This window comes from Alexandromys fortis, unplaced genomic scaffold, assembly GCF_014885135.2.
Source record: "Alexandromys fortis isolate MF-2015 unplaced genomic scaffold, M_Fortis_MF-2015_v1.1 scaffold_186, whole genome shotgun sequence".
Lineage (NCBI taxonomy): Eukaryota > Metazoa > Chordata > Mammalia > Rodentia > Cricetidae > Alexandromys > Alexandromys fortis.
In genome coordinates this window covers 2,037,863-2,053,190 of record NW_026068067.1, presented here as the reverse complement: position 1 = coordinate 2,053,190, position 15,328 = coordinate 2,037,863, and the positions used below count along the sequence as shown (strand labels likewise).

The window sequence follows — 15,328 nt, the reverse complement described above, 5'->3', positions numbered from 1 at the left end:
GCTCAGTGCAGACAGTGGCGTCCCCATAGCTGTGCAGGTGCTGCCCTCTGTCCCTAGTCTTCCCAGCCTGTATACTCTAGCTGGCGGGGAGGAGGGGCTGGATGCTCAGCCAGGGTCCGGTGACCCCGCCCACGCCCTCCTCCTATGAAGGACCATCAGAAGTTAACAGGTCCAGCTGTGGCGATCTTTTTAAAGATGTATCTAATTTTGTATGTGTAAACACGCATCTCTACATTTGTATGTGCACCACATGCACGCAAGAGCCCTCCAGAGGTGAGAAGTTGTCAGGGCCCTCAGAACGGAAGTTACTGTAAGCTGCCGTGTGTGTGTGTGTGTGTGTGTGTGTGTGTGTGTGTGTGTGTGTGTGTGTCCTGGGAACACTAGTGTCCTACAAGAACAACAATCCCTTATTGCTTTGTACTCTCTTTTAAACACTATTCCCAAGTCCATAAATACAACCTGCGCAATCTGTACAATGTTATAGTGTGTTTTCAGGTTGAACTTTTGGAAGTGGAGAACTAACTGCTGTACTCTTCCCTGGGGAAGACGATTTCCCCTGCTCTCAGCATTCCTTAATTGCCTATAGTTCTTTGTGCAGGGTAAAGGCCTCGTGGCCTCCCTTCTACCTTGCCTATGCCATCCACAGTAGCCTGTCTGTTGTGGTTGTCCATCTCTGCAGCCCCTGTGACGCTCTTCCGTGAGCAGGCACTGTTGGTCTTAGCAAGATCCAATAGTTTGCCTTAGAGGAGAATGCTGTACAACACCACAATTGAAGAAGAAAGTCCAGTCTAAACTACACACACAAGATAATGTTAAAAATAATAATATTATGGGCCTGGTGGCGCACACCTTTAATCCCAACACTCGGGAGGCAGAGGCAGGTGGATCTCTGTGAGCTCAAAGCCAGACGGGTCTACAGAGTGAGTTCCAGGATAGTCAGGGCTACACAGAGAAACCTTATCTCAAAACACACACACACACACACACACACACACACACACACGCACGCACGCACGCGCGCGCGTTGAGAGAGCGTGGGAAGCAGTGTGTTGCGGTGCTTACCCGCAGTGCCAGGACACGGGAAGAGGCAGGAGGACTGGGAGTGGAAGGCCAGCCTAGACTTTAGAGTGAGACCTGTGGGGTACAGAGATCCTGGGAAGGAAGGACAGCCAGGCAAAAATATAGCCAGTGTGAGTGCCCTGAGGCAGGAGCATGGCTGAAGTGCTCGAAGACAGGGAAGAGCCTGGCATGCCTGGTGAGCAACCTGGAGACGAAGCACTAAGAGATGGGAATGTGGAGAGAGGAAAGTTTTTGAGTCACACAGACGTCCCCAGTCGGCCCCCACCATCAGGCCCCACCACAGCCTCCTCACTTCAGGCTTCTCACACACTTTCCTTTCCGTTCTTCCGTTTATAAAATCGTACTGTGCGGGGGCGTGGCACATCTGTCACACAGGTGGCGATGGGGGAATGGTGAAGTCAATTGTCGTGTGGGACCCAGGGACCCTGGTGGTCAGGCCTTGTGGCAAGAACCTGTGCTCACTGAGCCACCTCACTGACCCCTTCCTGTGGACTCTGAAGGCGCAACATAGCCCTCTGAGCCCTCTGACACTTAAGGAAAGAGGATGGTCCCCTGGGTCTTGGGCCCATGACCAGCTAGCCCAAAGCCTCAGCCCAGTACCCATCTAGGAAGCAGTGGTGTCCATTTGGGGCCGGAGCCCAGGTCATGGGTCACCGATGCTGCCTATCCTTAGGAGCGCCACCGGGGAAGCGTGGCACAACATCATGCTCTCGTGCCTCAGTGGGAAGCCGTGCGACAAGAACTCCGGGATCACCACGGCCGAGTGTGGCAATGAATTTGCGTACTTCTACTTTGTCTCTTTCATCTTCCTTTGCTCATTCCTGGTGAGTTTGCACACATGGAGGGCCATGTCCTTACCCTGCTGAGTCTGTGCACACACGGAGGGTCATGTCCTTACCCCTGGCACTGATCTGGGCAGATGAATCTCTGTAGACTGTGTCTGGGGTGGAGGGCTTGCTCCCTCCCTGCTACTGACAAATTGTCTCCCACATAGTGACATCTGGATGGGTGGCTGTGGGTCTGTGCACTGTAGGATGTTAAGGAACACCCTGACTCCCCTACTTTGAGTCAGTAGCAGACACTCCCTCCTGCAGAGGCCCAGGGCCTCCCCAGTTGGAACTGGACCCCAATGAAAACCTGAATTTATCTCGGGTGGGTGGATATGGACTGCAGCAGGCCCTAGCTTTGGCCCGGGCTCACACAGCACCCCCTTCCTCCAACTGTACGTCTCTCTCAGGCTTTGCTTCTGTGTATGTCTACCCGTCTCTCTCCCCTTTACCGCTGGCTTCCGCTCTCATTGGCCTCGGAGTGGGTGTCTTCTGTGTCTGTGCCATTTGTGTTTGTACCCTTCCCCCATCTGGTCTGTTCCTCTTCCCCTTGGATCTCTGTGTCCCTTTCCCCTACCCCTATGGTCTCCTCTCTACTCCTATTGGCCCCCTTGGCCCCCAGATGCTGAATCTCTTTGTTGCTGTCATAATGGACAACTTCGAGTACCTCACGCGAGATTCCTCCATCCTGGGCCCCCACCACCTGGATGAGTACGTGCGTGTCTGGGCCGAGTATGACCCTGCTGCCTGGTAAGGAGGCATCGAATCTTCTGGCTGTGTTGTCCACCTCCTCTTCCTCAGCTCTCAGGTGTGGGACACTGGGTCCTAGGGTTTTTAGCAGGAGCCTCACGAGTGAGTCTAGGGTGGGAATCCTGACTTTCGCACGACCTCAGGTTGAGTTCATGCCACCCCTTGTCCAAGCTCCAGCCTTTCTAGATGAAGATGGTCAACCATGGGGATTTCCAAGGTTCCCTGGCCCCCATAACTCTACTGGTGTCTTATGGTGACCTATTAAGAACCTCTGGCTTCCATTCACCTGGGAGTGCAGAGGCAGCCTTGGCACATGCGCCAGAGTCAGAGTCGGCGTGGCAGAATTCAGCCCAGAAATTTAGAGCAAGCCGGATATTGTAGCACATGTAAGTGATCCCAACTCTCAAAAGGCTGAAGCAGGAGTGCAGGGCCAGCCTGGGCTCTAAGTGACCTTGTTTCAAAAACAATCAAAATAGGGCTGGAGAGATGGCTCAGAAGCTAAGAGCACTGCCTGCTCTTCCAGAGGTCCTGAGTCCAATTCCCAGAAACGACATGGTGACTTAAAACCATCTGTAATGAGATCTGGTGCCCTCCTCTGTCATGCAAGCAGAACACTGTATACATAATAAGTAAATAAATCTTTAAAATAATCCAAATAAACCAGGCCTGGTGGCACACACCTGTAATCCCAGCAAACAGGAAGCAGAGGCAGGTAAGTCTCAAAGCCTACAGAGATAGTTTAAGGACAGCTAGAGGTGTTACACAGAGATACCCTGTTTAAAAAGCCAAAAACAAGCAAGCAAAACCCAAACAATAATACTAAAGCTTCCAAAAGAGCCAGGCATAGTGGTGCACACCTATAGTTCTAGCTTTTAGGACACTGAGGTGGGAGAATCAGGAGTTCAAGGTCCATTACCCATTCCAAGTCAAATTTGAGGGCTAGCAAGATGGCTCAATGTATAAAGGTGCCTACTGTCTAGACTGACTGAGTTCAATCCTCAGGACCCACCTTCATGGTGAGAAGCAACCCCACAAGTTGTTCACACGCACACACACTCCCACAAGTTGTTCACACACATACTCCCACAAGTTGTTCACACGCACACACACTCCCACAAGTTGTTCACACTCACTCCCACAAGTTGTTCACATGCACACACAAGTTGTTCACACACACACTCCCACAAGTTGTTCACACACACACACAAGTTGTTCACACACACGCGTGCACACACAGGGCTGGAGATGTGGCTCAGTGGTGAAGGCCGTGTGCTGCTTTTGCAGAGGACCTAGTTCAGCTCGCAGCCTAATCTATATAATGAGCTTCAGGACAGCCAAGGCCACGTACATGGTGAGACCCTGCGCCCCCAATTAAACAAAAACAATCCGCAAAGAAAATGACAAAAAAAAGCCAGAAGATGAATGAATAGGACTTTTGTTTGCTTGGTTGGTTGGTTTGGTTTTTTGATTTTTTTTCAAGACAAAGTTTTTCTGTGTAGCTTTAGAGTCTGTCCTGGAACTCAGAACTCACTCTGTAGACCAGGCTGGCCTCGAACTCACAGACCTACCTGCCTCTGCCTCCCGAGTACTGGAATTGAAGGTGTGCAAAACCACCACCCGGCTAAATGAAAGACTTTTTAAATATAAAAATTTGAAACTAGAGCTGAATGAAGAACTGACTTGGTGGTCAGGAGCACTAGCTGCCCTTGCAGGGGACTCAGGTTCAGTTCCTGGATCCCACATGGTGGCTCACAACTGTCTGTAACTCCAGCTCCAGGAGATTTTATGCCCTCTTATGGCCTCTGTGAGCACCCACAAATACGTATACAAGTAACTATAAATACATTTTATTAGAATAAAAACTGTCAAGGTCTAAGAATGTGGCTGAATGGTAGACTCCTGCCCTCAGTTCCATCTCCCGCACCTTGAAAAATAAATAAAAAACTTAAAAGTAGATCACACAGGAAAGGGGAGGGTGTGTTCTATTGATGATAACAAGGTTGAGTTTCCCTACCTCACAGAGATCACCACACACACACCACACACCCTCTTCTGGCGAATGGGAAGTCACAGAGCATCTTTGACTCCTTGGAGTGTACTGAGGCACCTAAGATTCTAGTTCCTTCTGGGCCCAGGGCTGAAGGAGCATCATCACTGGGGGACTCTTAGTGCTGTGTGCTCTGTTTCGTCTGGCCTCGGCCCTAGATGATAGGCCCCTAAGAAAATATGCAGAGATCTGTCTTTCTCTCCCATGTCTGCAGCCTCAGACAAGCCCTCCTTGAGTCTGCTAGGCTAGGGCAAGACATGTGGCTGGGGCTGGTGTGGGGTCCCTTTTTAACTCTTCCTTTTTGATTTTAGGTCACTGCACTGGGATGCTGTCCCCTCCACTAGGCCACACACACACCCACACCAGGGTAGCCCATGTAGATGGCAAAGGAAACAGAGGCAGAGGACCCCCGGGTGGTGAGGCCCCCACCTAGCACTCCAGCACACCCCATCAGAGTCTCTCCTGAGGGCGGGGGTGCACACGTGTCTCTAAATGCATCAGGCTGTTTACTTGTCCCAGGTTCCCACTCCTTCAAGTCAGGAGGCCTGAGCCTCATCACCCTGGTCCCACTGTGTGCTTGGGGAGCCCTTTTCATGGTGACCAAGCCTGGACCCCACTAACCCTCTCTTCTCCTTTCAGCGGCCGCATTCACTATAAGGACATGTACAGTTTATTGCGAGTAATATCGCCCCCTCTCGGCTTAGGCAAGAAATGTCCTCATAGGGTTGCTTGCAAGGTTTGATTTCCACTAAAACCTGCTAGCATCGATTGAATGAGTGTGGCTTGGGGTCTTCCATATATATATTTCATATATATATATATTTCTCAAAAACAGAGCCATCTATCTCTCTTGCATTACACTAGCAAACTCTTAGCCTCCAGAATGCGGCCATGCAGACTCCACGAAGCATGGGACATTACCTCTGTTCCCTCCGAACATCTGTGCTTGCTCTTAGCTGAAGCTGCCCATCCCGTGGTCTCAATGACACCCCAAATCAGACGCATCCCTTGGGGGAGTTGTAATTTTGCATTTCCCTACCCCCACTCTCTCCTCCACCACTCCCTGCCTCCTGAAGCCTCCAGCCCCCCTTCCCACCCCCACGCCCTGTCCTAGCTCCTCTTCCTCACCCAGGCCCCTCAGAGACCAGCCTCAGCCAAGCCAGAGTACTCGGCCCTCGAACAGTAAAGCCCTCCAGCTCCGCACCACCTGAGCCACAGCCTGGAGCCCAAGTGGAATCTGACTGTTTCTCTTTTCTCTCTCTCTCTGCCTGCTTGTAAGCAGTGGAATAATCATTTTTAATTACCTTTTCTTCCATTTTTTCTCCTCTTTTCCATTTATTTGAAACATCTATTTTATCGTTCTCTGCCTCTTTCTCTATTTTTTCGGCTCGTGTGGTTTTTTTGTTTTTTTGTTTTTTGGTTTTTTTCTTTTTTCTTTTTTTCTTTTTCTGTTTCTTCTCCGCCTCTCCCCCCACCCTTTTGGTTCTCTGCCCCACCCACCCCCTCCTGTTTTTTGTTTTTGGTGCTGCCAGGGGTCGCATGCCTTACCCGGACATGTATCAGATGCTGAGACACATGTCCCCACCCCTGGGTCTGGGGAAGAAGTGCCCGGCCAGAGTGGCTTACAAGGTAGTCTATCTTTGCCAACACCGATGTCCCAGAGCTGGGGACTGTTCAGTGGTGACCACAACACCCAGCGAGTCTTCTGCCGACACCCTCTTCTTTTTTCTTTTTTCCTTTTCTCGAGTAACTGAGTCGTGAGCACCCTTTGACTCTCGGCAGCGCACTGTGTCCTTTCTGATGAGTGTCTAAATGTTCTGAGACTCCATTATGGCCAACAAGCCACGGGGAGGGGGAGGGAGTGCTCCAGTCCCCTAGCACCCGTGTGACCCCCACCCCCACCCCGGGGAGCCAAATTGTACATCTCTGCCCTTTCAGAAACGCGTGCCCCAGGCCCAAGCCAGACAGTTCTGTGCCTTGAGCCCTTAAACCCTGGCCTCCCCACACACATCTGAAGCTGACCTCTGACTTAGGGCCCGGGAGATTTGACACCTCCCACAGCTGAGTCCCCCCATCCTCCCCTTGCCCTGGAGATGTCTCCCCAGCGCCTGAACCATGCCACCTCTCCCCAAGATGCCCCAACATGCCTCTCCACTCCATTGTTTCAGAGCAAGCAGGAGGGCTGCCGCTGCCCCCACCCCGAACGTGGTGCACCAGTCAGGCCTTGCACGCTGCCTTGGAGGGGTCTGGGGGTGGGTGGGGGTGTATGCCAGCCGAGGGAGCGAGGAGACCGCTGCTCCTCTAAACTTCTGTCCTGGAATCTCCCCCGGCCCTGGAGGACATCTGCTCCCTCAGTTCATCCTCAAGGTGGCCAGGGATGACCTTCAAACCCCATGCCCCAGAAGTGACTCCATAGCCCAACCTTCCCATCTACCTTGCTGCCTCACCTTCCAGTGCTCCTCCAAGCCTGGTGTGGCTGCTTCCCTAGCCTTCTCAGATCTAAGCCTCTTCCCACAAGCGTCCCTTTTGTCCCTCCCCAAGCTGATGTCTGGATAAAGCCACCATGGCTCCCTAAGGCAACTTTGTGCACATTTAAAATAGCACATTTTCCACAGAACACTGCTGGAAAATTCTGTTATAAAGGAGACCCTTACCCACTGTGCAAGCAAAAGCTGTGTTTAACACAGTACGACGCACACCTGCCCAGCGGGCCATGGTGCCCTTGGCTACATTATCTACTGCTCCTCCCTGCCCCGCCCCGCCCACTTCCTACCCTAGTCTTGGTTTACTGTCTCCTACTGTCTCTCTGAATCCCCTGGTGAAACCCAGATTGGCACCTCAGAGCCCACCATCCCCTGCCCAAGCCACGGAGCAGGCAGAACCCTTGCCTGGGACACAGAATTCCTTCCCTGGGCCTCAGGAATGTCCTTGCCCTCTCCCCGCTACTGCGCAGACAGCCATGATCTGGCAAGCCCGACAGTCACTTCCCACGGAGCTATGAATGAGTCTCGAGATTCCGTCTGCATGTGCCCGTCTGTGCCGCTCTGTGTGGGCCTCGTTGCATGTCCACAGGGGCCTGCGTGGGGAGGGGCCTGCCGCTTCTGAGGATGGAATGCTGCGGCTGGGTGCCCATTATCTGCCCACTGTGGGCCGAGCAGGGGGTGGGGGCAGGGAGCGGCGGCTGTGGCCGTGGACCCCACCGCGAGGCTGCTGCACGCACACGCTGCTGACATCTGCCTTCTGCTCTTTCTCTTTGGGTGGACATAAGAGGGAGCCTTTGAGAAGAACTCTGGGGCAGGGCAAGAATATGAACCCCTAGGCCTCAGGTCCCAAAAGTGAGATTTAAAACAGAAAAAAAAAAAAAAAAAACCAGCTTGGGCTAGAAGTGGTGGCAGGCCCTGGCATCCCAGCTGCTCAGGAAGCCAAGGCAGGAGGATTGCCATAAGTTCCAAGGACAGCCTGTGCTATTAGCAAGATCCTGTCTTCAAAAACAGAAAGGGGGTAAAAGAGAGGGATGGGGTGGAGTCAGCAGTGTGGAAAGCCCTGGAGAGGGGTGGGGTATGAGAAATTCCTCACTGGCTTAGGTGCCCACAGGGAGAGTGGCCCCAGCTTCAGAGTTCTTCCTGGGTCTCCCTGGGTTGGGAGAATTTGGCTTGCAAGATGCCGGTAGGGCCCAAGAATGACTGCCCTCACCTGGGGTTTTCTGTAGAGACTCCTGCGGATGGATCTTCCTGTCGCGGACGACAACACCGTGCACTTCAACTCCACCCTCATGGCTCTGATCCGAACAGCCCTGGATATCAAGATTGCCAAGGGTAAGGCAAGCTGTAGACTTGGGGGAGGAGTGGGGTGGGCTTGGACTGAAAGCAGAGCTGTCTGAGGGACCCCTTTCCTTGTCCTCATTCTTGCATCTGTGTAAGCATTTACCCTCCAGCCAAAGGGATGCAGCACCTTACAGAGGAGAGCCCTGCAGCCCGCCCCATCTTTGAAGTAGGTAGCACAAAGAGTTGTGTGTTCTCATAGGGAAAAGGAGCCCTGGGCTGAGACCAGCCTGCGCCCCAAAGCCCGGAGAGGTAGGAATGAGTGAAGCAGGGAGTAGGACCCACATGGGGTCCCGCTGAGCTGACTTGGCCTTTGATTAGGGAGACACCCCGAGGATCCAGAGAGAAGAGGTAGGATCTGAACCAGATCAGAAGGGTGTCGAATCTGTGGAGTCAGACCAGTGGGAAGAGGTAGGTTGAGGGCCTGCATTAATCTGACCTTAGTTACTGTCCTGAACTAGCTAGGGCCCTGGTCTTTATAAAGAGGCAGGCTGGCCACATGGCCAGCACTTGCCGCCAAGCCCGACTGACCTGAATTCAGTTGCTAAGAGTTGTTTTCTCCCTTTTATATGTGCGCTATGGCAGCCTGCTCCCCACCTCCCCAGCCCTCCACCCCACCCCACCCCACACACATACACACACTTACACTTGAATAAAAGTAATTTTAAGAAATCTCTGGGGGCTGGAGAGATGGCTCAGCGGTTAAGAGCATTGCCTGCTCTTCCAAAGGTCCTGAGTTCAATTCCCAGCAACCACATGGTGGCTCACAACCATCTGTAATGAGGTCTGGTGCCCTCTTCTGGCCTGTAGGCATACACGTAGAAAGAATATTGTATACATAATAAATAAATAAATAAATATTTAAAAAAAAAAAGAAATCTCTGATCTGGGTAGTGGTGGCACACACCTTTAATCCCAGCACTTGGGAGGCAGAGGCAGGCGGATCTCTGTGAGTTCGAGGCCAGCCTGGTCTACAAGAGCTAGTTCCAGGACAGGAACCAAACCCTGTCTCGAAAATCAAACAAAAAAAAAAAAATAACTTCCCCCCAAAAAAGCCAGGGGTGATGAAGTATGTCGTTAGTCCCAGCATTGGGAGGAAGAGGCAGGTGGATTGTCAGTCTGAGGGCTTTCCACTCTACATATCTAGTTCTGGGTGAACTAGGGCCACACAGTGAGACCCTCTTAAAAATAAGATGTAAGAGATAGCAGGTCCCTCAGTGGGCCATTTTTCCCACCCCCGTTTGTTTTTCAACACAGGGTTTCTCTGGCTTTCGTGAAATTTACTCTGAAGAACAGGCTGGCCTCGAACTCACAGAGATCTGCTGCCTCTGCCTCCTGAGTGCTGGGATTTAAAGGTGTGCACCACCACCGTACCTTCAGTATACCTCTTTAATAAAACATTTGGACACAGACCTGAAAGAGCTGTGTAAGGTAGCCATATGTAAGAACAGTCACTGCAGAGAAAACAGCTTGTTCAGAGGTCAGCATATCTGAACCATCGTAAGAGGGGAGAGAGAGCAGAAGAAACCAGGGGCTGGGGAGACAGCTCAGTCACTAAAGTGCCTGTCACTCAAGCGTGGGGACTGGAGCTTGGCTTCTCAGTACCTGAATAAAAGCTGGACATGGCTATGCACATCTGTAAACACAGCTCTGGAGAACAGGTAGACGAATCCCTAGAACTCACTTTACAGCCAGTCTAGACAAATGGATGGGCTCCCTGTCCCCAAAGGTGCAGGAGACCCCACGAGAGATGGCTCCGTGAGCAAAGGGCTTGTCACCAGGTCTGCAAGTCGGTGTCCAGCCTCCCAGTCCCATAGAGTGGGAAGAGAGAACCAACCTAAGCATCAGGCATGTGCCACCTGCCTCTCCTGTGTGGGCCAGGCTCCTCTGCCTCCCAAGCGCTGGGACTAAAGGCATACGCCACCACACCTGGAAACTTCTTATTTATTTAACATATATGGGTGTTCTGTCTGGGTGCCTGTCTATGCATCATGTGTGTGCTTGGTGCCTGCAGAGACTGGAAGAGGTTGTCTGATTCCTTGGGTTCCTGGAGCTTGAGTTACAGGTAGTTGTGGTCCTGGGAAGAAAACCTGGGTCTTTTGCAAAAGTAGTATGTGTTCTTAACCACAACAGTCTCTCCAGTCTTTAGCTAGCTTGCTTTTGTTTGTTTGGTTGGTTTTATTTTTGTTTTTTGTTGTTGTTTTGGATTTTTTTGAGACAGAACTTCTCTGTATAACATCTCTGACTGTCCTGGAACTTGCTCTATAGACCAGGCAGGCCTCCAACTCACAGAGATTCACCTGAACCTGCCTCCCAAGTGCTGGGATTAAAGGTGTGCATCACCACGCCTGGCTTTATTTTATTTTTCAAAAGAGTCTGTTTCTTTTTTATTTGGCTTATTTCGTTTATTTTATGTGAATGAGTCTTTTGCCTGGATGTACGGGTACTACCTGCAAGCAGAGGTCAGAAGAGGATATCAAATCCCCTGGGACTGGAGTTGCAGATGGTACCATGTGGGTGCAGGAACTGAACCTGGGTCCTCTGAAAGCAACAAGTGCTGTTAAGCACTGAGCAAACTCCCCAGATGGTAACTAGCTTCCCTATACAGCCCAGGACCACCTTCCCAGGGAGCTGGCCTGCCCACAGTAGGTGGGGCCTTCTTACATCAACCATCCAAACAACCCTGCAGACACGGGCCAGGCCCATCTGAGCTGGCTGTCCCTCAGCTGATACTCTTCAGGAGACTCTAGTGAGGCTGAATCAGATTAACAGTTAAAGCTAAGTAGGACACTCCAGAAAAGGTATACCACTGAGTCACATCTCCAACCAAGCCTCCAGTGTCTGGGACTTCAGTTCTGCTACAGAGGGCCTCACAGGTGGAGGTGGGGGGCCAGGCAGATGTGTCGGTCATGATAAAGGCTGTCACTGTAACAGCCCCAAGGTCTCTGTGGCTCAGACCAAATGGGTCATTTCTCTGCTGTCTACCTCCTGTTTGTGAACTGGAACTCTGCTGGTCAGAGTCCCTTTTTAAAGCTAGGGCAGAGGAAGCTACTGCCACAGCGCACAGTGACCCCAGCACTGCAGAGGCTGAGGCAGACGGACTTTGAGTTCCGGGCCAGCCTGGCTGTTTAGTAAGATCCTGCCTCAAAACACCAAAGAAAGGATTGACTTGAAAAAGACTCTCTGACCCTACTGTCACCTGCCTGGGCTCACAAAGTAAAGGGATACATGAAGAACACCCATACTGCTAATGAATCCTCCAAGTGGCAGGTCACACTGCTCATACCCATCTTGAAGGGTCACAATCCTGCTCTCCCAACCTGGAGCTCCAGGGCCCCCATGGCTGGGATACGGGGCTAGAAACACGCTACAACAAACATTTTGTGCAGCAGACTAGCGGGGAAAGGGCTAGTAGCCCCTCTCGGGTGTCAGGGTAGCCCAGGCTCCTGTCACAGATCACTGGCTTGCTTGTCTGTGTTCCGTTACTAAACATACCCCAAACTGGATATGGTTTACTCAGGAGGCAGAGGCGGGTGGATCTCTGAGCTCGAGGCCAACTTGGTTTACAGGACAGCCCAGGGCTGCGCATAAAAACCCTGTCTAGGGGGCTGAGAGATGGCTCAGTGGTTAGGAGCACTGACTGTTTTTCTAGAGGTCCTGAGTTCAATTCTCAGCAACCACATGGTGGCTCACAACCATCTATAATGAGATCTGGTGCCCTCTTCTGGGCTGCAGGTACGCATGCAGGCAAGAACACTGTATACATAATAAATAAATAAATCTAAAAAAAAAAGTTCAGAAACCCTGTCTAGAAAAAATAAAAAAATAAAAAAAATAAAAGATTAGACTTAGTCATGCCCCTGCCTCTCACTAACATATTAAGCAGTCCCGTCTTTATCTTGGTATTAGAACCCAAGGCCTTGTACATGCTGGGAAGTATCTGATATTTAGTTTGTATTTATTTATCTTGGGTCCTGGGGATGGAACCCAGCTGTCTGTGTATGCAAACACTTTACCACCTGAGCCATATCCCCAGCTCTCCTTCTGTGAAAATGCTCGTTAAATTATCCAGGTCAACTTTGAACTCATTTTGTGATTCATTCATTTTCCCTCCCTCCTCTTCGTCTTCTCCCTCTCTTCCCTCCTCCCGTGTGTGTGTGTGTGTGTGTGTGTGTGTGGTATATGTGGGTGTGGTATTTATGTGTGCAGTGTGTACACATGAACATCCGGGAGTACTCACCCATTGGTGGGTGTGCCAGAGGAAGGATGTCAGGCCCCCTCCTTTGTTGCCTGCCCCCTTGCTCACGTTTTGTCCATGGCTCTGGAAGTTCAAGCCCACAAGGCCACGTCTGCTTACCAAATGGTCCTGGGCAGCATGGCCAGCCAGAAAAGTCTCGGGACTTCCACCCTACAGTGCTGGTGTACAGCCATGCACAGCTCTTCCCACGACTCCTGGGAATCCAGACTGAGGTCCTTGTGCACACAGCATATTCTCCTGCCCACTGAGCCATCTCCCCCAGACCCAGGCCTGCCTCAGCCTTCCTCGTACCAGGATAGCAAGCTTAGAACAGCAGTTTTTATATTTTTGTGTAGTGGAAGCTGGCCTAGAATTTCCGGGCCTCTTGCTTCATTCTAGCTCTGGGCGCTGGGTCTGCAGGCATGCACTGCCCACTCAGTTCCGTCTACTCAGATAACAGCACAGTAGGGCTGGTATGTGGCTCAGCAGCAGAGCACGCTCTTAGCATGTCTAAGTCCTGAGTTCAGTCCCCAGCCCCACATACCCCCAAATCAGTAAGAAGATAAAAATTTTAAATCAGGGCAGGTGGTGGTGCATGCCTTCAATCCCCAGCACTTAGGAGACAGAAGCAGGTGGATCTCTGTGAGTTTGAGGCCAGCCTTGTCTACAAGAGCTAGTTCCAGGGTCCAAAGTTACAGAGAAATCGGGGTATGGGGCACTGTCAAATGGCTCAGCAGGTGAAGGTGTTTGCTACCAAGCCTGTTGACATGAATTGGATACCTGGAACCCATATGGTGGAGGGAGAGAACTAGCTCCTCCAAGTTGTCCTCTGACTTCCACATTCTCTCTCTCTCTCTCTCTCTCTCTCTCTCTCTCTCTCTCTCTCTCTCTCTCTCTCTCACACACACACACACACACACACACACACACACACACATAAATAAATAAATGCTATGGGAAGAGAAAGCTTACAACAGGGAAAACTAGGGGCTGGGAGACAGCTCAGTCAGTAAAGTTTGCTGTACAGTGACCGAGAACCTGTGCAGAGCGACAAACACTAGTCAAGCACAGGCTAGGTGGAGACAGCTGAATCCTCAGGACCCTCGCCTAACAGGTGAATCCCAAGCCGGTGAGAAATCCAGTTTCAAAAAACAAGACAGATGGCTGCTGCGGAATGACAGCCAAGGCTCACCTCTGACCTCCACATGATGCACACACGTAATGTTTATGTCTCCAACCTGGCTGATACACTTTCCTGGTCCCAACTGTCGGCTGCCTCGTTCACAGAACAAGGCTGTCTGTCATTCCAGACGTTTTTGGTGTGGTTCAGTGGTGTAGCTCTTACTTAGTATATGCAAGATCTTGGATTCCATCCCCAGCACCCAGAGTAGCCTCCAAAACTCTGATGCCAACCAGTGTGTGAACTTGAACTTCAGCACTGTGGCAGTAATGGCCTGGAGGTGCTGTCCCAACGTGGCACACACATACACTGCTTGGGTCAGCAAACAGCAGGTAGGGCAAGTGCTATAACTCATCCTGATGATTTTCACCAGTGGGGAAACTGAGGCAGTAGGAGGTAGCCAACCCTAGGAACACAGTTGGTAAGTGGAAGCCAGGATGAAATCCTGGCCCTTCCGGTGCCTCTAGGCCAGACCTGTGGGTCCTGGCAGTGGCCCCAGAGCCCAGCTCTGCAGATGCTCAACCTCCTACTCCCCATATTGTAGGCGGAGCCGACAAGCAGCAAATGGATGCAGAGCTCCGAAAGGAGATGATGGCCATCTGGCCCAACCTGTCCCAGAAGACCCTAGATCTGCTGGTCACTCCTCACAAGTGTAAGCGAAAACCCAGGGAGGGGCAGGGTCGGATCAGGGAGGGGCCCGGCCTGCGTGAGAGCTTGCCTGTCCTCCACAGCCACAGACCTGACGGTGGGCAAGATCTACGCGGCCATGATGATCATGGAGTACTACCGGCAGAGCAAGGCCAAGAAACTTCAGGCCATGCGAGAGGAACAGGTACTTCCATTGCTGGGGGTGCCGGGGGTGGGGTACCAGGTCTGGTGGTCTTCGTGGGAACCAGTCATGACAAGGAGTGTGCTGAGGGTGGGCCATTTCACGAACACCTAACCAACAAACTTTCAGCCACCAACAGGTACTCAGTATCTGTTGTGCAGGTCACTCTGGCATGGACGTCTGCCCTGACGTAGTTGACAATACTAAATGACTGTTTTCATAGTGGCAGATAGTGCCACAGGGGGGAAACGGAACCAACCAAAGAACATCCAGTGCTAGAACGGGGTGTGTGGTGTGAAATAAGCTGTCGAGGACACCCTCCCGGGAGATGTGCTCAGGTGAAAAGCAAAGGGCCTGGAGACGTAGCTCAGCAGTTAAGAGCTAAGGGCGAGTGCTCTTGCAGAGAGCCTGTGTTTAGTTCCTACCACCCACGGGGTGTCTCACAACTGCCTGGAACGCCCTCTTCTGGCCTCTGTGGTCACCTGATCATGTGCGGCACACAAACACACACGCACAGGCCTACACACATGCACATAAAATGGTAAGATTTTTAAAGG

The 15,328-nt window shown here is 51.7% G+C and overlaps 1 protein-coding gene across 6 annotated transcripts in view; it reads left to right on the top strand.

Moving 5' to 3' along the window:
- Positions 1-15,328, top strand: part of Cacna1a (calcium voltage-gated channel subunit alpha1 A) — a 265,280-nt gene that overhangs the window by 240,446 nt on the left and 9,506 nt on the right. For 3 of the 6 annotated variants that reach the window (XM_050120772.1, XM_050120773.1, XM_050120770.1), the window contains exons 34-39: positions 1,754-1,904; positions 2,530-2,657; positions 6,237-6,333; positions 8,414-8,519; positions 14,487-14,594; positions 14,674-14,774. In XM_050120772.1, coding sequence (XP_049976729.1) covers positions 1,754-1,904; positions 2,530-2,657; positions 6,237-6,333; positions 8,414-8,519; positions 14,487-14,594; positions 14,674-14,774 — 691 coding nt within the window. Of the gene's footprint in view, positions 1-1,753; positions 1,905-2,529; positions 2,658-5,343; positions 5,441-6,236; positions 6,334-8,413; positions 8,520-14,486; positions 14,595-14,673; positions 14,775-15,328 lie in introns of all 6 variants that reach the window. The other 3 variants (XM_050120775.1, XM_050120771.1, XM_050120774.1) reach the window with 2 other exon arrangements.